Below are 22836 nucleotides of genomic sequence, written 5' to 3' on the forward strand. Positions count from 1 at the left end.
CATAAGTTACATTTATTTTGATTTGAGTTAGGAGAAGGTATTTCATTGACTTGTTTTTAATTAATGGTGCTTATCTAAAGAGGAGGACTGATCTGAAGCAAAATAGTTAACCAAGGGGTGTGGAATCCACCTTTTGCCTGCTTAAGAAACGTAAGCATAGTAAATGCGAGTATCGGTTCATCACTGTATTTTTTTCCCTAGCCAGGACAGTGATTTTTATTCTTTTTTCTTCACATGACAGCTGGACAGTGAATGGAAAGTAACTTGCTTACTTTTATAGAGGCATGCTGTTTTCAGTTTTCAGTGTGTAGGCACAGAAGTTGTTTGTATTGGAACCAGTTTGCTTATGTCAGTTTTGTGCTGCTGAAAAACTTGGAACAGGACTGAGTGTGAGTTGTGACACCAGAGACTTTTCAGTGGATGTTCTTGGGTTTTGAAGGAGGTGTTACCAGTGAAGCAGAAAACTGCCTCTTCCCCCCATTGTTCTCTTCTCCCATTGGTCTAATCTGAAATAATACCATATCTAAATACTTATTTACACATAAGCTGTGACCTAGAAAATTCGGCCTTTGTTCAGTCCTTTAAACAGAAATTAGAGAAAAGGTTATTTCTGGGATACTTCTGGTTTGAACTGAGTATGTCTGTAGGATTTGAGGCAAATCAACGTTTGTGTGAACTTTACTGTTTGGGTCACAGGTCACATGGCTATTTGGCCTTGACCAGGTTAGACCAAGAGAATAAAAGCTGTCTTTCTAGTCACACCAGAACTTCAGTGCATGTGCCTTCTTTGCAAATGCTTTCTACAGAGTTTGTTTTATAAAAGCATTTTCAACTTTGGGTGTTTTTTTAATCTTGAGGGTTTTTTTTTTCACTTAAACTAAAATTGCAAGTACATGTGCCTCTTTCTTGACTGTGCTTGCAGTCTCAACTCTGTGGTGCTAATGAATTAAAATGGAGGGAAAGATTGGTGTTCAAACGGACCCTCAGAAGGACTGGATTCAACATATGAATTTTTATAATTACCAGATCATATTGGCATAGTGCAGAAAATATGCAAAAGGATTCAAATCTCTACAGCCTACTCTGCCCGTGTGTGATGCCTTTCTCATGGGATGGCCTTGAAGTTTCCCAGCCTTTGGATATTGAAGAGCAGATACCTGCCAAAGGGTATCTGGGATTATCTTTGACTCCTACCTGGAATAAACACCAAATGTGTGTTAGTGAGATGCCTTACAGCTTCAATGTTTTTTTGAGGGGAGGTGGGGAGTTAACAGGTAATAGAAAAATTGTTGATGGTAGAAGAAACATGTTCAGTTATTTGAATACATCAGCATTTGCCAGGTGGTCTCAGACAAATCACCCAGGATCTTCCATTACCCCAGTAAAAAGTAGAAACAAGGTTTGCTGACTCCCTCCATTCCCATATACTCTGAACCCTCTGCATGATTATTAGCATGATATTCTGAGTGTAGGTACTTCTAGATATTATTATTAAGTAGCTTTGTAAAAAAAACATGAGCAGAAGGTGTTTTGCTGTAACATACTGTACAAAAATGTTGGGGGCTGATTTTACATAACTTAAAATGTTTTATGATGATTTAGCTCTATTTTAAGACTTCCATGAAGGATTCTTATGTGAATTTTAGAAGGAACAGTGAACTTGAAAGAGATGGTAAAACTCTCTCCCCAAATACATTTCTGCTTTGGAATATACTGAAAACGTATTAAAACCCCCTCTGCATGCTCTTTCACACATTGGAACACCTGTGTTTCTGGCATATGCATATTTCTTGATAAGAAGAGAATTGCTCCTGATGATGTTTGTTCTTATTGCCAAATTCTAAAAGCTTTAAAGCTGCCTAAATCCTATTTTGTATGCTCCTTATGGGATTCTGTTCCTAAGCATTCATCAGAAACTCTTTCAAGATAGACTTAAATTGTCATCATAAGCTTTTATTTAGCTTGCACAGCTATGACTGGTGGTGGTAATGAGGTTGTTCGGAGGAAAAAAAAAAGGAAACACCTGTAAACTGAGCCTATTTAAATAAGATCATTTTTTGTCTTCATGGTTTTTTTCTGTTAGTGAGGCAACCCAAAGGTGTGGGCTTTCTGGAACCTGATGCATATATATGCATCTGTCTCGTAAATGCTTTTATTTCTCTATGCTTTTTAAAGGTAGTTTTTAAAAGAGCATAAAAGAAATTTATGACCTAAAGAGTAGAGTTCAGTTTGGTACCTAAATATAGGTGGCTTATTATCACTTGTTAATAGTGGAGAGCCATTGACACAGTCAGTGGAATACAGGAAGTAATTCATATGAGCAGCCATGGGATGTAGATTGTACTAGGGTGGGCTGCATGCTCTTTGTGCTCTATTCACTATGGATTATTTCTCCCAGATGGATCCCACCCAGGATCTTTGGGGAAGAAATAACCTTCTAGGCCTGTTTATATTTTCCAGCCAGAGGATACACTGGCCAACATCTACAGGCCATTAAGTATGATATTCTCACCTGTTCAGCAGATCCTCTCCGTATGGAATCCCTTTCCAACAGTTTTACTTGTGGCATTGGGGCACATGGGTCCTTTTGTGCTCTGGGTTCCTTGATAGCATGGCCTACAATTCTTACCTTCTGCTTTTGCAGACAGTAAATGAAGAAACATGTGCATCATTATGATGCCAATGAAATCCCTATCCTTGCTTCTGTGATTGGGTTTTCAAATCACTCTTGTGCCTTGAATGCTTCTTTATGACTGGCAGGCTGCCTATTACCCAGCCCTCCACTTTACATGTAAGACAAAGTAAACCTGACAATTCACATGCAGTGAAGGGTTCCTAGCAGTGCACCTGTGTTCATTGCACCAAGTAGTGATTTTGCTGTCCCTTTTGAAGCTCTGGACTTTGGCTTGGGATGGATTGCATGAATAGCATGGTCATGCAGCCAGAGATCTGCTTGGCTCCTTGGAAAAAGGGGGATTGAGGCTTTATCTTTGAGAGTTACCTATCTAGTCATCCGTGGGGCCAGGCTCTGATGCAGGCAGGGAGCCTGAATTGCTTTACTCCTAAATCACTGTTCTTAAAAGCTCGTATTTCAGCAGCACAAACATTACCATTAGTTCTCAACGGGCTTGTAGCAAAGAGCATATGCGAACTGCTCCATAAAGTGCAGTGGACTCTCTCCAAGCCCCAGATTTCTTTTTTCAGGCTAACATCAGCTATGGCTATCCCAGTACCATATGAAAATTGGTTTTTTTCCCCTTTGTTTTCCTAGAAGACAGATCAAGGGCCTGTCTCCAGTATTTCCTCAGACTGTGAGCTGGTGCTTTGTCTTCCTGGTGGTACCACATGTCTTAGCACTGCTGCTTCTCATCTACTGCTAATGTCCAGCCCCTATTAATTACCATTATAGGAGAGATGTATGATGATTGTTTTTTCTTAAAGTGCTTCTCACTTTCAAAAAGATGGCTGATCCATTTTAACTATTGGGGCTGCTACTGTATGTAAATAAATTTTTCTTTTGGCAACCACAATGGAAATCTTAAAAAAATAAAATAAAAACCAATCTCTCAACAACTTCATTATTATTAACAGCTTGGTGGCCCTGTCAGATGCTGGTGGCTCAGGAGTCACAAAAGGAACAATGGCACAGACGGCATTCATCATTTCTTCCCATAGCATAGCTGGAAGAGCACTCGCACAGTTTGAAGGAGATGTGCATTGTCTCCTGCACTGGGAGGATTTCAGCCTGCATCCCAGGAGAGGGCACTAGTCGATGCAGGGATGAGGAAGCATCTCAGACTCCTACTGGCAGTCTTGTGCCCACTATAAAGAACAAGGCATTCGATGCAGCAGGAAGTGAAGCTAATTCTTCTCATCACAAGATGAAGCTTGCAGCAAGAAGGATTTGGAGTAGGATCTGAAGATGGACGTCTGATGTCTTGGGGTAGCGTTAGTGCTGATCTATAAAGCAATCACAAATGGATCTTTGCAAGTCTGTTCTACCTCATCAAGATAGAAGAAAGTTGACAGGCCACTTGTCTAGAGATACCTGATGCCTCCACTGTCTGCTTGCTTCTGATTTAAAATAACCAAACCAAAAACCCCCAAAAAACCCTAAACCCCACAAAACCCAACCAACCAATCCCCCACCAAAAAAAGAGATAACTCCACCCCACTCCGCTCCACACCCCCGCCTCCCCAACAAAAAGGTGTGTTACATCAGCAGAGGATTTCAAGAGCCTCTGTTGCTTGACCCAGCCTTGCAGTGTGATGGCAGAGGACACCTGCCATTTTGTCCAAATACAATCAGACAGAAAAATATGTTGGATATGACTCTTTTGTACCCTTAGTGAGCTCTCAATCCAGTAAGTAAAAAACCCTACCGCTAGCAGTGCTTTGGGAATTTAAACACAATTCTTTTCTAAACTTTACTGAATTTGAACGGACTCTGTGATTGGTTTTACTCACGACAGGAGCAGATTTGCCACACACTAACAGATTTCCTCACGTCCAAAGGCATGGCAGCATTCAGCAGATGTATTCCTTCAATGCTATTGTTCTTTTTATCTCTATTGCTGTTGTGACCTTGAAGTTTCAGGAAAGCAGAGAAGGCTGACCAATAGAGAGTCCAGTGAGGGGGAGGACATAAGGGAGAAGGGATCTGGTTTGGGCTTGTATCCAATTATTACAATACATTTTTAGACTATTTTTTACAAAGGAAGTAAACACTTACTGCTGTGTAAAGGTTAGATATAGACCCACCCATTCTTGGAAGTTATGTGCAGCTTGTCCTGAGTGACATCAGTTATGGATTTGTTTTGTGTGTGTATACAATTCTGTGACTAATTACAGTATAAGTTTGTGCCAAAGCTAATTAAAAAGTGTTTTAGGTTGTTTCAAGAAACTCTTGTTTTATACTGAGCATTTGGAGAGGACCTAATGGAGAAGAGGTCTGGTTTGGGCTTGTATCCAATTATTACAATACATTTTTAGACTATTTTCTATAAGGAAAATAATATAAAGTAGTAGAGATGATCTGTCTCTGAGATGGTCAGATCCAGATTTACAGGTGCATTACCCTCTCTGTGATTATACCCCAAAATGGTAAGACAGAGTAGTTCTCCTGATCAAGCTGTGCACGATGCAGGTTATTAACAGTAGGACACCTTATCTGATTACTGAGCTTGTATTTTAAGGACAATACAAGAATCCTTGAGCGAATTTCCAGGATACCTCTCAAAACTGTACAAGGATGGGAAAACAAACCTTATAACAATACTTAATGATGGGCTTACGGTTTTTTACTCAAGAAAAAGATTGAATGGTAATCACTGGACATGTACACATAGGCCTGGCTGCATGATCTTCAGTACTATACATAAACATAAACTACTAAACACTGTAGTTGGAAATCAAACTTTTAACATAGTATCTCAAACAAACAAAGAGTAGTTAAAGCATTTCACTGATGCCATGAAGATTTTTGCCTTTTCTTTTATACCCCTGTTATACCTTTTTACAGCTTCTGTATTCCTAGTGCTTTTTGCCTACACTCTTGGACTTGTTTGTCAAGCTAAGAGACTAAATATTTTAGAAGCTTCGTAGCTAGGGATCAGTGTGCCCCAGACCCCAAGGTCCTCTCCAGAACACATTCTGTAAACCAAGATAGAACCATCCAGGGGAAGGTTCTTTGGGGAGGGGGGCTCACTTGAACCTCTCATTGGGGAATCTTTGATAGCTATGCTAATTAGTAAAGCCTATAATGTTATACCCAATGTTGGGGGACACACACGGGAGGAGAGAGACACAGGGAAAGACTCAGTGGGGTACATCTTGATGCATATGACCTGGACGTGTACACCTAAGGATCCTTAAGAATAAATACCAATGTAAAATCCCTTTTCCCCTTCTAACTTCATTTTAAGACCAAGAAAAGGCATCATCACAAATGCATCTCTAAGAGATACTTAAATATAGCTTCTGCCTTGTCTCTGCAATGGTCTTGCCTGAGCAACTGTATTGGTTCCCTCTGGTATTAAAGCTCTGAAAACCCGTTATGGCTAGAGCAATTGTTAAGCAGTCTCTACAGCCGTGCCATTGTGGCAGCTGCAAAGAAATGCACTTTCTTTGTCACACAGACTAAACCAAGATAATAGGGATGAAGCTATTTTGTTTAGATCATTCTTCTCGTGCCTCCCCCATAGCTTTGACTTTATATAAGGAAACACTTTTTAATGTTTTGTATCAGACTATCTTGCCCTTCTGTTGGGAAAGATGAATGATCTGTTGCATGTCAGTGTTATGACTGAATTGCCTAATTGTTTATGTTGTGCTTCCAGAGAGCATTTAAGATGTACAGATCCTATACTTGACTGAATGCAGTTTTCTCTCCTGAGTTTCTTTCTGTAAATCCCACTCAGTGAACCTCCTATTAAAACAGAGTTAGCACAGCAGATCAAGTTGCTGAGCACCTTCATCAAGCTGGAAAGTCAAATACAGGCCAGTTCTTTCTCTATGCTCTCCGCTTTAAAAAACAGCGGTTGCTTCCAGTTTGCAGCATACACTAAATTTCCAAGAGCCTTCAGCTAGTTTTGCAAAAACCTTGAATTGTGGGAGGAATTTGAATGGGATGTATCAAAAAAGGCATTAAACCTGGGAAAATATACTGAACAGTATAGCATTGCTGTAGAGGGAAAAATCTGCTTACATCTCCGTTGATGTTTTACCACTTCTAAGAGAAAAAACTGAGTGATTATCAGCCATGGTCTCTTTGAAACTCTTAATAATAAACATATTTAGGAACATTTTTTAACTAGGTGTTATTCTGTGGAAAACTGTAAGGGATTTTGAAAAGCTAACTTCTGAAAAGTATACTTGAATAATTTTCTCTCTAATTCATCTTGACTGTATTTTAAGAGAGACAAGCAGTTCCTCAGACTGTTTATTACTCTGGGGAAGTCAAGAAAATTGCTGCTTAATTTCAAAGAAAAGTTTATTATGCTTTGCTAATATAAGCTACTTTATACTGTGTACTTGATGTAATTATATCTGGAAAAAGAAACTGGATGTTTGATTTTAAAAAATAGAATTCAAATTCCATTTACCTCATTTTTTTTTCTCTCAAGGTGGAAAGACATGACATGAATACCCTGAGTTTACCACTTAACATCCGCCGTGGAGGTTCTGATACCAACCTGAATTTTGATGTACCAGATGGGGTCCTAGAGTTTCACAAAGTCAAACTCAATGCAGATAGCTTGAAACAGAAAATCCTCAAGGTTACAGAGCAAATCAAGGTTGAACAAACAGCTCGAGATGGAAACGTGGCTGAGTATTTGAAACTGGTAAACAGTGCAGACAAGCAACAGGCTGGGCGCATTAAGCAAGTCTTTGAGAAAAAGAACCAGAAATCTGCCCACTCCATTGCCCAGCTGCAGAAGAAATTGGAACAGTATCACAAAAAACTCAAGGACATTGAACAAAATGGGTCTTCCAAAGCTACCAAGGATACTTCCAAAGATAACTTGAAAGATGTTCAACATGGAAAGTCTCGTACCACTGGGCATGGAACAGAGAGCAGCAAGTCGGGTGTGCCGGGTGTATCTTTGACACCACCTGTCTTTGTTTTCAGCAAGTCTAGAGAGTTTGCCAACCTGATCCGAAACAAATTTGGTAGTGCAGACAACATTGCTCATCTCAAAAATACCTTGGATGAATTTCGACCAGAAACAAGTTCTAGAACCTATGGGGGTAGTGCCACCATTGTTGCCAAACCAAAATATGTCAGTGATGATGAATGCTCAAGTGGGACCTCTGGATCAGCAGATAGCAATGGGAATACTTCCTTTAGTCCTGCTGTGGCAAGTACCCTGGACAGCCAAGGAAAGCTTTCCATGATTTTGGAGGAACTAAGGGAAATCAAGGAGACACAGTCCCAATTAGCTGATGATATTGAGAATTTAAAAACCCAATTTAAAAGAGATTATGGCTTTATTTCTCAGATGCTACAAGAAGAAAGATATAGGTATTTTATTTTAACTGTTCTCTTGAAATGACTTTTGAATGGGTATAGAAACTATTTGGAAAGTGTAAATGTGTGTGTGTGTGAGCAAGAGATTTCAGAAGCATGAGGAAAAATTAATTCCAATCAATGTCTGGTACCAACATGTTTAATTCCTTCCAATGACTGAAAATAGAATACACATAGAATATTAATATTTCCTATCATATAGTTAGTGTCCTTTGCCTTTTGTCAAAGGCTAATCAGAAAACTCTCTCCTCTGTCACACTTTTTATGTGAATTGTGTGAATACTGCATATAGGAAACGCCAATGGTTTTGTAACTGTTGGAAGGGTTCTCATCTAATGTGACTCGAAAAAGCTAATCAGTCTGTGGTGTAGCGGTACTGACTTACAGCTGATAAGTATACCCTTGACTCCTGAGTACCTTGTTCAAATACTTCTCACACACATTGCTACCTTGTGGATGCAATGTCACCTTGTGCCTTGGTGTAACACACAGCTGTGAGATGTAGTTTTAAGTGCCATAGCACAACTTCATCTTGCATTTGTTACTTGACAATTAATTCCTTTATCCTCCACTGTGAGAGGTGGACAATATGTTCCACAGAGGGCTTGCACCTGCTGTACCTATATCCTATTTTTCCTATGGCTTGTTAAAGTGACAGTCGATTCTTCAAGTCTTTACCTATGCCAGTGGGAAAAATCTCTGTATGAAGGGCAATATTTTATGTTTCCCTTGCTATAGTTCTTGAAAAATGGGAAAGGCTTGATACCGCATGGTGATATAGGGAGGAAAGAACAATGGCCTACTGAGCTCATGACGTGGTTTCAGGAGAAGGCAGAGTGGCCTTTTCTGACAGCTCACTGCCGGTAAAATTTCAAGCCTCCTGCCACCCATTTCTAGACAATTTTGCCTCCATTATTTTTGTGCTGACTGCAGTGTTTGCCTGTTTGTGTGTTAAATTAAGTGACAAACTCACCCAAAAAATTCTAGTTTCCTGATGATTGACTTGAACTGGTTTATCATGCAGAAGCATGCCAGAACAGACTGTACACAAATGGCAGAACCTTGCAGTTGTATTTGAGAGAGAACATATTTATCCTGTCATTACTGGCGAGCTATTAACTGGCTCAAACTTACTTATGAAACCATATCTTCTTGTCTAAATGAAGAGCGAAAAATGTGAGTTGGATATCCTTAGGCACTGTTTATAGTTCATATAATTTGCCAATGATATAAAAATATTTGCTTTTTAACACCTACTGCCAGCAAGAAATAGTCAAAAAAGGCTTTCAGATTGCTAAATAAATGTTTATGGAAAGTTTGCAGAGTTTTTACTGATTTCTGTATGTGCTTTGTAATGCCAGTCAGATGAAATCATCATACACTGAGAAATTACCTTTTAAAATGTGCAATTGTTTTCATGATTTGGCATTACTTGAAAAGAAGGCACTAAATTTAGACTTCTTTTCCTAATAAGATACGAAAGATTGGAAGACCAGTTAAATGACCTCACTGATCTTCATCAACATGAGACAGCAAACTTGAAACAAGAGCTAGCCAGCATAGAGGAGAAAGTGGCGTATCAGGCCTACGAGCGATCACGAGATGTTCAGGTATTTACTTTCCTTATCATGAACTTCTAACATTTTGTAGCAGTCTTGTGCTATGAAACACTTGCATCTTTCTACATCTTTTTAAATAAGGAACACGGGGAAAGATTTAAGCCCATGTTTTGTCTGTTTTAAGGTGAAAACCCAGCACATTGAATCAGTGACAGCCTCCATTTGTTTTTCTGGATTCAGGATTTTTTCTGCTGGAACTGATGATGTAGCCTAGGCAGACTTGAAGAATGGTTGAAGAATGGCCTGGTTTAATTTCTTTCACAGAAGAGGAAGGAATTGAGTCTCCTTGTATTGTGTAACACAACACTTCTGACAATGTCCTGACTCAAACTTCTTGCTCAGACTTCTCCAATATGTAGTTTCATCACTGGCAAGGTTTATTATAAATTGAACTTAGGGTAAAACGTAAGAGAGCTGATTTATAAATAGGCTTGTAGATTTGCCAGTTATAATTAAAGAGTTTTAAGCCATGGTCACAATAACCTCTATAATCAAAGCTGTGGGGTGTGTTCACCTTAGTGATCAGTTGTAGTCATGTCTGACTTCAATCAAAAGCCAGTAATAATGTCTACAAGTATATCCTGATAGCATGTAGTTACATAGATACTCGAATATTTATATATACACACTTATATAATGTATAATATTTCTACTCAAAGTCTGAGCAAGTGGTGAAAAAACTATTAATGAACAACTGAGGAATGCTTAAAGACTGTCTTCATATTGGTTCAGATGGTAAAAGAACCTAAGACCTGACCTATATACACCTGTGCTCACATTTCTAAACATAGAGAGTGCAGGCAGCAGGATGATCACAGTTTCCTAAATGTTGTGAGTTAGGAAGCTCCTAAGAACAGAGTGGGAAAGGGATGATACTGAATCTAAGCATTTCATAGGTTTCTTTGTAGGTTTAAAGAAGAGAGGTCTCTCACAGATTTAAAGAAAAGAGGACTCCTTTCTGTGAAGGCATCTTGAGGATGTAAAAACATAATGAAACCTGAATTGTCCAACAGAAGGACTGTGAAAAATATTTCCTAACTCATTAGCAGAATCCTGGAGGGGTGTCAGAGACTTCTAATTGAACTGCTGTGTTGATACAACCTTGTTTCTTTTATCTCTGTACAGTTGGGCCTGTTTAAGCCTATCTCTTTGGGGGTTTGGAAAACTAGCTAAAATAGAGTAAAAGAATTTAAGCCATGGATATTTTGAGTAACAGCCTAACTCTGTCACTAAAGGATGTGCAGATCATTTTAAGGACATGTTCAGTCTCTCAATGCAGAGCTGCAGGTATCAGACTTTTGCAGCTGGACTTTCTCTAAAGCACCACAAGACAATTTGAGGATAACTTACAGTCAGAGTGGAAGAAGGACCAGGAAAGTTCATTAGTGTGTAGTGGAGAACATGCCTGAACCATAACAGACTTCATGTCACCCATTAAGAACAATTCTATATCGTTACTAATTCCTAGAGCACTGAAAGGAAGCAGTCTTGTGTAAGGCACTGTGCCCTGTTCTCTGTGGGGCCTTGGTGCCTGGCCAGTCACTTGGTAAGCCAGTTCAACTTGCTGAAACAACGAAGAACTGACCCAGCAAGGGAAAGCTGATAACTCTCTGGGTGTTTATATACAGAGGTTTGGTTTGAAACAGCTTACTGTGTGATCAGGTGAACAGCCCTGCTAGTGCAAGGAAAATATCTGGAGTTTGAGAGTGGGGAAGAAAGTCAGGATGCTGGAGCATTGGTTTTCCTTGTCACACAGTGGTAAAAGATTATGTCAAGTTGATCAATCTCATGAAATTATAGCTTTGCACCATGTTACGCAGTTGTGCCCAAATCCCAACTCCAGCAAAAAGCTGGCATTTTGGCAAATAAGTGAAGCAGTTGGAAGTTTTTCTGTGTTTTGCTTTGGGAGGGCTTAAGCATGGGGGTAGGGTCTTTAGGAGGCATCTTACTCAAAAACCACTTTTAGTCCATCATCAAGCAGAAGAGAAAGGTCTGCTTTCTTTAGAACAAATTGTGAAGTGGAATAGATCATGTGAGAGAGAATCCCATAAAAGCATCTTCACAGGTTTTTCCACTGTCTCCGCTGTCCACTTGGAGTATGGATCGATGAGCTGTGACACTGACAGAGGGAGAAGGGCAGATCTTACAGAGGGCTCAAGCCCAACATTGTAGAATGGGTGGCTTTGAGAACAAAATTAATGTAGACCACAGAGGCAGTGTAAAACAAGTGCTACATGTTGCAAAGTGTGTTTAATTAGTATCACAGCAAGCCCACCCTAAAGTTTTCTATAGAATATACAAAGAAACTAATTTTGTTGCTGTTTTAATGCACTGATCATTGCTATGGCAACAGCTTTGCTAGTACTTTATATCAACAGTATATATAGAAAACATCTGTCATGAACATCAGAGTTATGATACTTTTTCTCAAACATGAAAAAGGAAAAAAACCTACATTTTGGACAGTGTTGTTAGACTTGATTATGCCTGAGGGAACAGTGACACACTCATTCAGACATATAAGTGCATTTATTTTTTTTTAAAGTTGGTGGTTCATTGAAATTTTAGCAGTCTATAATAAATTCCACTTCTAATCTAGCTGATGGATGGCTCTGCAGCTAAAATGTGAAGAAATGTTGAATGGAAATATGGCTGCCCTAATTGTTGTTTTCTGTCTCCAGGAAGCCTTGGAATCATGCCAGACCCGAGTTTCCAAACTGGAGCTCCATCAGCAAGAGCAGCAAGCACAGCAGTCTGAAACAGTTAATGCCAAAGTGCTCCTGGGGAAGTGTATAAATGTTATCCTGGCCTTCATGACTGTCATCTTAGTGTGCGTTTCTACCATTGCAAAGTTCATTGCTCCTATGATGAAGAGCCGTTTTCATATCATCTGCACTTTCTTTGCAGTGACGCTGCTGGCAATATTTTGTAAAAACTGGGATCATATCATTTGTGCTATAGAAAGGATGATTATACCAAGATGAAGCTGTTGGACTGGCTGTTTCTTTCTTCTTTTTCTTTTTTTGTTTCCTTTTTTTTCCCCCCTATTTTCTTCCCCTCCCTGTTTTTTAAGCACTGTGTGTATACAAATTCTGGTGTAAATATATAAAAGTATACTTGTTGGCAGTCAGTTGCCTGTTCAATCTGATTTTGTCTAACTGGCTGTATCTGTGATGAACTGCTTACTTAAGTCAGTCTTCTGCCTTAATCCAAAAGGTTTTCCACTTTCCAAACCCATACCCACAAAAGATGGTGTGATGGTCTGGGAGGTATCCCAGCAACTGCAAGTGTCAGGTGTGTTTTTTAATAGGCTGGAGTGCAAAGAGTGTGACCAGGAGGGAGTGCCATAATGTGTATCAGCTCTGTTAGACTGATAAGTGAATTTTCTGTCTGAATACAACTAGAATGATAAGCCAAACTATGCAGTCACGTGTATTGATAGTTCTAGATTCTAAATTAATGGGTATCATTACATGGGATTTTGAGTTCTCAGGACTAACAAAACTTGATGCTTCTGCTAGTAACTTTTTGCACAGAGTTTATTGTTTGTAAATGAGACCAGTGATGACTATTGACCACAGTTAGCAGTTTTTCTGTCCTGGCACTGTTCCTTGTCACATTTGGGAAACACATACATGTGGCATAAGACTTCCAAAGATGGACTGAATTGAATAATAAGATCTGCAGGCAACTTTATAAAGGAGTAAAGGAGCAAGTAACGGGTAGGTAAGTTGTCATGCACACCAAAGCACTCACTTGTTTCAAGCCCTGCAACCTGCAAGGGGAAAGAAGTACACAGAAAGGCAACACTGAGGTTAGCCTTTGTTAGCACTGAATTGTTGGGGTGTTCTAACTGAATGCAAAGCACACAGGGGGTGGGACCCTGGGTACAGTGGATTTCTTTCTTCTGTCAGATTAAAGAATGTGGCAGAAACATGAGGGAACAGCTTCATAGGGGGAGCAGGGAGTTAAACTTCTGTAAATATATGAACTGTAGACATTCTCAAAAAACATTCCTTGAAATAATGCATTAACATGCAGTACCACTACTAGGAGACAGGGTTGGGTTTGTTTTCCCACTGGAATTAATTTTGCTTGATTTAAGAGTTGCAAAAAAAATTTCTCTGAAATCTGCCTGGCTTTCAGCCACTATGTAAAACAACATCTTTATTAAAAATAAACAAACAAAGAAAAACCACCACAAAACAAACCACCACAACCAGAATTCTTCTTCACTCTCCATTAAGTGAAAAAACAGTGTCTCCAGTTATTTGATGTTCAGTGTTAGTAACTGTGAAAATAATTGTCATGACATACTTTCAGTTGCAGTATTTTCTATGCTGGTATTATGGGAGGGAGGGAGGGCATATCTTGATGTGTATATTTCTTTTTAATCAAGTGCAATAGTTGGTGTAGAAGTTGTGAAGACCTTATTCTGAGGAAAGGGAGGGAGTGGGTGAGAGGAAGGCAGGGAAGAACTTTGGCATTTTACCACAATCAGATAAACAGTGAATAGTTACTGTTTCTGGCTTCAGGAACTGAAGAAAGGACAGAATTTACTTAATAAATAATGATATAACTCAGCATTTAGAAAATTCAATTAATATACTTACAAATATTTTAAGAATTCTTTATATGTGCTACGTCTTTGAACAGAGAATTAGGAAGGACTGTGCTGGTTTGAAGTCGCTGGAAATGGATCAGGTCAGGCACACCCATGTTATCCTAACCCAGCCCTACCTCATCTTCAGAGGGAAGAGGGAAACCAAAACTAAACAAAGAGCCCAGACAAGACCAACAACTGGTTCTGGTCCTAAGAATGCTGTGACTGTCCATGGTGTTTTCTTGCCATCTATATTACAATTGCCATTCTTCACTTCAGCTTGCACAGCCAACTTCTGTATTGGCCTCTTGAGAAAATAGTTACTTTAGCATTTTATTAAATGGGTTCAGAAGGGTAGATGTGCAAGAAAGGAACACCATGTGTTAATAATGTTTACGTAAGAGAAACTCCTTTACCTATTGCATGGTTATATGTTTCAATAATCCTCCCAGTAGTAGTTTATGTAGTTGAGATGTTACATCAGGTAGCCTTAAGGACAGGCAAAAGGTTAGTATTTTTCTTATAACAAAGGATGTTGGTGTGGTACAGCCTGGGAACATGAAGGCTTCTGCTCCAAGGGATCCTATTACAATTCTGGAAGATGACCTCAGTGCAAAATGAGGATAGAGTCTAAAATCGATGGCTCTACAAAAGATTGCTCACTGTCTTGATAGAATCTGACTGGGCCCAGATTTGGGACAGGGAAGGTCTTGCATTTCCCTATTGGCTTTACATCTGGCAGAGGACACAGAAAAAGGCTGCGTAATGTTAGTTATGTAAATTAAAACAACCTAATTGGTGAATGGGTGCATCACTTCTCTAGGTTATTTGCTGGATTTAAATCACTGGAGGATGTGACAGACATCAAGAAAATAATAAAAAAAGTAAAGTGAAGGGCAAAAGCCTGCTTTTGAATGAAACTGCTGTAGTTTTGCACAGAGTAAGACTACAGTGCTAGGAGCTCTGCCATGTGGAAGGCCACCCAAGAGGGAGGGAGGCCTCCTATCCCACCTTCACCCTCCCATTTCCTACCTTGTGCTAACACTGGTATGTGGTGAAGTCTTCCATATGCCATGTTAGCTCACTAGACTGGAAGAAAAACCTGGTGAAAGAGGTGGATGGTTCTCCACAGCTAGAGACTTAAAGGGCTGGTAGAGAGGTGTCATGAGTGTGAAGCAGGGATTTTAAGGGAGATGAGCCTTTTTCATTTTGTTGCAGTGAATCATGAGCTGCCCCTAAAACTGGGCTCCAGGCATACTCTATGCAGAATGTTGGGGCAGTTTCAGTGTAGAAAAGTTCTTCCTAGCTTTTTCCTACAGGGAACAGATACAAATAGCACCAGGATGTGGTGGGACAGGCTAGCCAGCTGTGTCTGTATTTGGGATCAAGAGAAGGCTGGTGTCTGAGCTAGCCAGGGCTGATGCCTCTGCAGTTAGTGTCAATATCAGCATCACTTCCCCCCTTTAGGCTGGGATTATGTATTTTACATATTAGTATGTGTATCTGGCCTGCAGTCTGAGCTCTGCTTCCTGTGAAAGGATGCCTAGGCCTACCTAAAGAACTGCAGTTCTCCTAATGAGAACTCTGTTCAGCTTCTCAATCAATTGACCATGTTCTGTCAGGATGCCATTTACTTTTATGTTCTCATACAACACATCAGACATTCTTAGGATACTCCTTACACGTACTCATCATGAGCCCCTAAAACACTCCCACTCAACAAAAAGTTGTCAGACAGTGTCTTTTTTGCTTGGTGCTGCCTTCTAGGCAATTATTTCACTTCATTTTGGTAGTAGTTCTCTGATGGAAAAGCCCTTCAATAAGTTGTTAATACCTGTTCTATAGGCTTTTGGCAGCTTTTTGTTCAGAGGTTTCTGGAGATTTAGTTTCTTATGAAGGTTAGCACAATTTTCCTGATTTCTTCTATTTCAGCATTCAGGACTAAATGTGGTTTCCTCTAAAACTTGTCTAATGGATCCCTCTTCTAGCTTCAACTATAACTCCATTATTGTTGAACATCTAATTAATGATTGGCAGGACTAAATGAGACTCAGTTTAAATTCCTCCTCCTTTCTGCTTTGCATGATATGCATTCGTGCAACTTCTCATTTTATTGCACTCCTGTGATTTCTATTTGCTCTGAATTCTTAGAGAGGCACTAAAAAATTTCACTGCATTTTAGTTGAATATCAAAATGTTTGTGTTATGCAGTGCCTCTGCTGCAGGACATCTATCAATATAGATCTGATGTCTGCACTCCAGGAAGGATATTTAAAAGCCAATGGTTTTCTTTGAACAAATCATGACTGCTTATCTGGGGAATAGAAATTCAATAGGTGAAGATAATTTACTGTAGGAAAGATACGTGATCCACTGACCAGAAGTTGAAGCTAGACAAATCCAATGTAAGCATAAGCTTCAGTTTTGCAATCATAAGGGTTGCCAGCTAATTATTAGCTACTGAAAAACATAATAAACAAGGACTCCAACATTTGAAATTGAATCAGTTCAGGCTTATGTTTGATACAAAGTTAACTGCATAATAACAACTAGTGCTTTCTGAAATCAAAATCATTGAACAAGAAATTCAGGAAAGAAAAAAGGAAACACAGAAGCTTGTGGTTCATTTAGAAGGTACGAGAGCAAGTTTTCTTGTTTGTTTTCTTTTTGGGAAACCAGGTCCCTTTCCACTGTGATAGAGACATTTTACTTCTGGATTAACGATACAACAGAAGGTAAACACAGATTATTGTAATTAAACATTTTAATTTTGATAACAGAATTTAATCCCTTCTGAAAGTCCACCTGGGACTAGCAATCAGGCAAATTTATTCTCTACTTTTTTTAATCAAAGAAATATTTATCTGCTTTCTTCACTCACCATCATGCCAGAACATGCCCTTTAATTATATTGCTTCCCTTTAAAGTACAGGAGATTATAAAGAGCTTGTTTTCAGATAAAATTGGAATGGTCTCTCTGATGCTAATCCTGCACAAAGTATCAGACAATTTTACATTGCAACAGTGAAAGACTAAGAAAAGTTTTATAGTCAATGAAATTGCTTATTTTCCCTGAAAAAGCCAACAGAGATGATGCTGTATATAAGGACTGCATGAGGCCAAGTCACACTGTCTTGTACAGTTGATTTGCTGTACGTTTAGCATATTAAATTGTACTGTTGTTGGAAAGTTTTTCACAAAGCCACCTTTCCTTTTTACCCAGGGAACCTGTGTCTGGTAGTATCAAGGTGTACCAAAAATTGTCTGCTTTTGTTGACTAAAGTTAATTGTCTTGGTGTGTGACCTGCAATGTTTCTCATACTATTTTCATTTTGTGCAGCACTGTGGAAAGATGCAACTACAAAAATGTAATTTTTGTATATTTGGTTGTGTAGTCATGACTGCCTCTAAGGTGCCATTAACATTTTTTAAAATAAAAATATTTACAGTTATTTGATGAAAAATATCGTCTCTTAAACTTTGTCTGGTCACTCAAACCCCTATCAGTTTTCCTTTCTCAGTAACAAATTATTCAATTGACAACAATAAAGTTAACCCATTGAGCACAAGGCCCAGTTTTAATATACTCACAAATCTGAGCATTCTGCTCTGCTGCAGTTTTGACCAAAACCTGTTGAGTTTCACTTACAGTTGTGACATGGCAAAGCTGCAAACATCAAATTAGGTATGATCATTGCTTTTATCCAAAGCTTGTGTGAAATTTGCTATGCAAATGTTGTGCTATTGTGCCTAACAGCTGGACTCACTGCGAACTTTTTTTTTTAACTTAGAAACTTAAGATGTATTTTTATATTATTGTCAGAAACCTTGGTCACATGTGCCAAAAATGTAACTTAATGTAGCTAGCATAAAGCAAAATGTTTGCATTTATTTTTCATAAAGTAGAGGTCTTGTCAGCTGGCACTGGCAGCCATTGGAAATGATGTTATTTTTATTCCAAGAACAGAGCAGAAACAGTGCCATAACAGATTGCTTTGCAATCACACCGTACTTCCTATTTTCTACTATTTGAAGCAATGGCATACAGGGGCTCCTGTGTCACCTGCAGACTTTCCAAGGTCTTGTCATGCTGAGTTTCACACAGGTTCCTGGAACTTGTTCTATATTAAGACTAGCCCCCTTCACAAACAGCAGGTTCTCTCACAATCTAATGATTTTGCTCATTTCTGGCATGGGCTGAATAATCCCTGCTAACCAGGCAAACCAGACATAAAAAAATGCACCTTACTCATCATCAGTTCTCTCAGTTGCTTAAAACTCTGGCTTTGGAGAGTGCATAACACACCCTGGTAACTGCTTTAACACCCAAAATTAGAAAGGCAGAGAGTAAAATACAACAGTTTTGTTTAACAGCACAGAAAGAGAAGTGTCACATGTCGCCAAGAAGAGCCGCTGTGCCGTGTTAGCCACGACTGGATGAGACAAATAATCCTTACGAGCAGTGTACTCTGAAAATACTTCATGTTGGTCCCCCAAATAACTCCAAGAACCAAAGCTGTGTGACTGTGCCAGAAACCACCTGAAGGCACCCAAGACTTCATCTGCTATTATGCTGCAATTCATTTTGCAACACCCAGAACTGCTCTGAACTAGCCGGTTGAGGCAATGCTAGCAGAGCAGTTTATAAACTTAGTGTTAAATTCTTCCTGAATGTGTGTGCTTATTTCTCTGCTTGTGCTGCTGCAGAAGGTGCAGCAGTCACTTGGCAGGTTCTGCCTCTCCTGACAACTGGCACTGCATTGATGTCATTGAAAGGAGAAATTTTCACACTGTATCCTCCTCAGTTCCTGTTTGGATTGTGACTTAGGTGACAATTCATTCGTTTTGTGAAGTTGCCTAGTGGATCGATGCTATGTCACCTTTTATGTGTAGCCTACCAGATTCAGACACAAGTAAAGTGGAGAGGCTGAACTACCAGACAGCCTCTCATGGGGTTCTGCAGGACTCCATCCTCTGCCCAGTTCTCTTCAACTTAATCAACAACTTGGATGCAAGACTCAAAGGAATGCTAATAAGTTGATCAATGGCACTAAACCGGGAGGAGCTGTCAACTCCCTCGAGGGCAGAGAGGCCCTGCAGAGAGACCTTGACAAACTAGAGATGGGCAATCAGCAACCAAATGAAGCTTAACATGGGCAGGTGTCAGATTCTGCACCTGGGACAGGGCAATCCTGGTTGTGTGTATAGACTGGGGAATGAGAGGCAGCACTGTGGAAAGGGACCTGGGGGTCCTGGTCAATGGCAAGTTGAACATGAGCCAGCAGTGCCCTGGCAGCCAGGAGGGCCAGCCTGGGGTGTCCTGGGGAGCATCAGGCCCAGCGTCGCCAGCCGGGCAAGGGAGGGGATTGTCCTGCTCTGCTCTGCACTGGGGAGGCCTCACCTCGAGTGCTGGGGGCAGGTCTGGGTGCCACAATATAAAACAGACATTAAAATATTAGAGAGCATCCAAAGGAGAACTGTGAGGATGGTGAAGGGGCTAGAAGGCCAGCCTTATGAAGAGCAGCTGAGAACACTTGGTCTGTGCAGCCTGGAGGAGACACCTCACAGCAGTCTGCAACTTCCTTGTGAGAGGAAGTGGAGGGGTAGGCACTGATCGCTTCACTCCTGTGACCAGCAACAGGACTTGAGGTAATGGCATGAAACTGAGTCTGGGGAGGTTTAGGTTGGATATCAGGAAAATGTTTTTCATTAAAAGGGTGATTGAGCACTGGAACAGCTCCCCAGGGAAGTGGTCACAGCACCAAGCCTGACAGAGTTCAAGGAGAGTTTGGAAAATCCTCTCAGGCATATGATGTGACTCTTGGGCTGTCTTGTACAGGGCCAGGAGTAGGACATGATGATCCTGATGAGTCTCTTTCAAGTCAGCATATTCTGCGATTCTATGATACCCTACCTTAGGACAAGCTTGAAGCTGGCCAGTGCTGAGCTTCTGAAAGGAGCACAGACATGCTTTTGACAGAAACTTTAGGAACTGAGCTTGCATTTGATGTAGTCATGATCCCTTCAGTTGCTGACTGTATGGTTCTACCCACCTGTGTGTGTAAATTTGGAACAACTCTTTAGTTATTGTGGCTAGAATGGAATCAATTTAATGAAAATAAAAGTACTGTCAGGACTGAAGCCTGTAATATATGAAAACAATATACATACATGGAAAAAACCTTTGTAGCCTAATAAATTCCCTTTACATTTTTCTGTCGAATACCATTTTAATGAGTTGGTACCACACAGGAAAACATCCCTTTCCTCTGTATTCATAGACATTTGGTGATAAAGACACAGAAGATCAGCACGAGATACTGTACCTCCAGGCTGGACAGAGAAGTAGAGAACACAATGCCTGTGTGGTCAGCAGTCCCATACAATTCATTTGGCTGAGTAATAGCTGAATAAACTACCCTAGGCTGTATATCCACTGATGTCCTCTGGGCTAAAAATTGTACTCTGGTCTTACTGAGCTTAATGGTAAAAAAACCCTCTGAGTTTAACTTGGCAAGACTCTTATTGCAGCACTATGGCACTTAAAAGCAATTCTGTCTTTTGACTTTGTAATGCCAAAAATATTAATTTTCGGAGGCAATCTACCCACAACAATGTATGGTTTTAAGTCTCTACCACAAATAGCACACTACTTAGTCACAGACAACTCTGCCACAATTGTATGGGACAGTGAAACTATTTGGATGCTTTCAGGATCTGCTGACTCAGATGCTGAACAGAGCTTGTACTCCCAACACTAATTCCCCACTTGGCCTCTATCCTGCCAGGTTGGATTCAGGTCAAGGTGACATAGACTAAGCATGGATTAAACTACAGGTACGACCAGCAGCATGTGTACATAACAACAAAACCTCCTCTAAAGATACACTACTGGGCTACAGGAGCTTGAGGATTTATTTAATCTAGAAACTATTTTCAGCTTGCTCAACTGAGGCAGCAAAGAAGTCTAAATGAGCTTTCAAACTCAAGACTTTTTCTGACCATATTTACACAGTATGTTCCTCCAAAGAGTGTATCTGCAAAATGTATTGAAATGTTTTCCTGGGCTTCTCTACATACTTTACAGCTCTTTATACATTGCTTTCTTTGTGTGAGGATGAACCTTGCTGTTCTGTGAAATGCTGATCTATCCAGAACTAATATAATATGACATTTAAAAAGTCACAAACAATTTCTAATACTGTTAATCAAAAACTGTAAGATCTCTAAATGAAATCTCTTTACTTTTACTCATGAACTTCAAGTGTCCCTTAAAGAGACTTTACTTATTTTTAATTTTTTAAAATGAACTACGGAGACCTGTAGCTGCATAAATTTCTACTTTTACAAAAAAATCTGCCTGTGTTATGGGAGATGTTTCAAAAAGGGGAGCTTGCCACTGTTGGAAAAATCCTTTTTTTAATAAAGGTGTTATACATATTTCCTTTAGGTACTGAGTTAAAAGAGAAAGCAAACAAACCAACCCTAGTATGAGGTTCCCCTTTCTCCCCAACAGGGTGGCTTCATATTTACTTCTCCTTCATTTTTCCCCCATATTTGTCTTGTAATATTTAAAGTCTTAATTTCCTAACTGTTTCTGCCTCTTGCTGTCCAGATCGTCTCTTGATTGACCCTCTTTTCTCTCTTTGCTCTGTGCATTAGCCCCAATTCTATTCCTGTAAGCGCTGCTTCCTATTCCTCCTTCCTTCATCCATTTCCTCCTTGTGCCCTTGAACTCCATCTTGTTTCTTGCTTTTTCTCTCTTTCCTGGTACTCTGCAAGATTCCCATCTGAGTCACTACAGCAGCTCTCCTTTTAAAGCCAGCACAGGTAGGACGGTCACTGTGACAAAGAAGAGCCCCATTACCACCCACACTTCAGAAACACTGGCCATCAGTGAGTAACTGGAATTGCCTGACTCAGTGGGTCTTGGAAGGAAACAAGGATGCTTCTCTGATCAGTGTGAAAAAAATGGAGGCAAAAATAAAGTACCACAATTTCCACCATCTTGAGTTATCCTCTTAGAAGATTACACACTGGAAATACTTACACAATAATTATGCCATAAATTAGCTGGCAAGGGACACCCAACCCTGTCTGTTGATTTTAGTTACCTAAATAATTTTAGATTTTGTAGATTTTTTGCTATATCCCCTGCAGAGCTCACACTGCGTGATCTAGATTCTTGGTGTCATGCTTCTCACATAAATGAATCGTTTTCCAATAGATTATAGCTACGTGATCCTGCTATGAACAGACACTAATAGAACTAAAGAAAAAATCTGTGCCATTCTACCATTCCTGTTAATGCAACTGTAAAGGGGAGAAAGACTTCTCCTTGACCTTAGCATTAGCATTTGTAGAGCTGATAGTGGGGGAAAAAAAAAAAAAAAGCAAACTGTATACAGAAAGTGAGAATGCAACTTCATAATACTTTCTAGAAAGATTTTTTTTTTTTTGCTTTGTAAACTTGTATTTACATCTGTGACTTTTTATTTGCATCTTTTTAATCAAAATCCGTTTTGAATAAAAATGAAATTTTAATTCACGGCAGAGCCTTGTGGTGTTATTTATTTCCCCATGGG

The 22836-nt window shown here is 39.7% G+C and overlaps 1 protein-coding gene across 2 annotated transcripts in view; it reads left to right on the forward strand.

The window, feature by feature from the left end:
• Positions 1 to 13821, forward strand: part of TMCC3 (transmembrane and coiled-coil domain family 3) — a 42667-nt gene extending 28846 nt beyond the window's left edge. For both annotated transcript variants that reach the window (XM_082279858.1, XM_082279859.1), the window contains exons 2-4: positions 7125 to 8023; positions 9504 to 9639; positions 12330 to 13821. In XM_082279858.1, coding sequence (XP_082135984.1) covers positions 7125 to 8023; positions 9504 to 9639; positions 12330 to 12632 — 1338 coding nt within the window. In that variant the 3' untranslated portion in view covers positions 12633 to 13821. The remainder of the gene's footprint in view (positions 1 to 7124; positions 8024 to 9503; positions 9640 to 12329) is intronic.
• The last annotated feature ends 9015 nt before the right edge of the window (positions 13822 to 22836 follow it).

The sequence above is a fragment of the Coloeus monedula genome, assembly GCF_965178545.1.
Source record: "Coloeus monedula genome assembly, chromosome: 4".
NCBI classification, from domain to species: domain Eukaryota; kingdom Metazoa; phylum Chordata; class Aves; order Passeriformes; family Corvidae; genus Coloeus; species Coloeus monedula.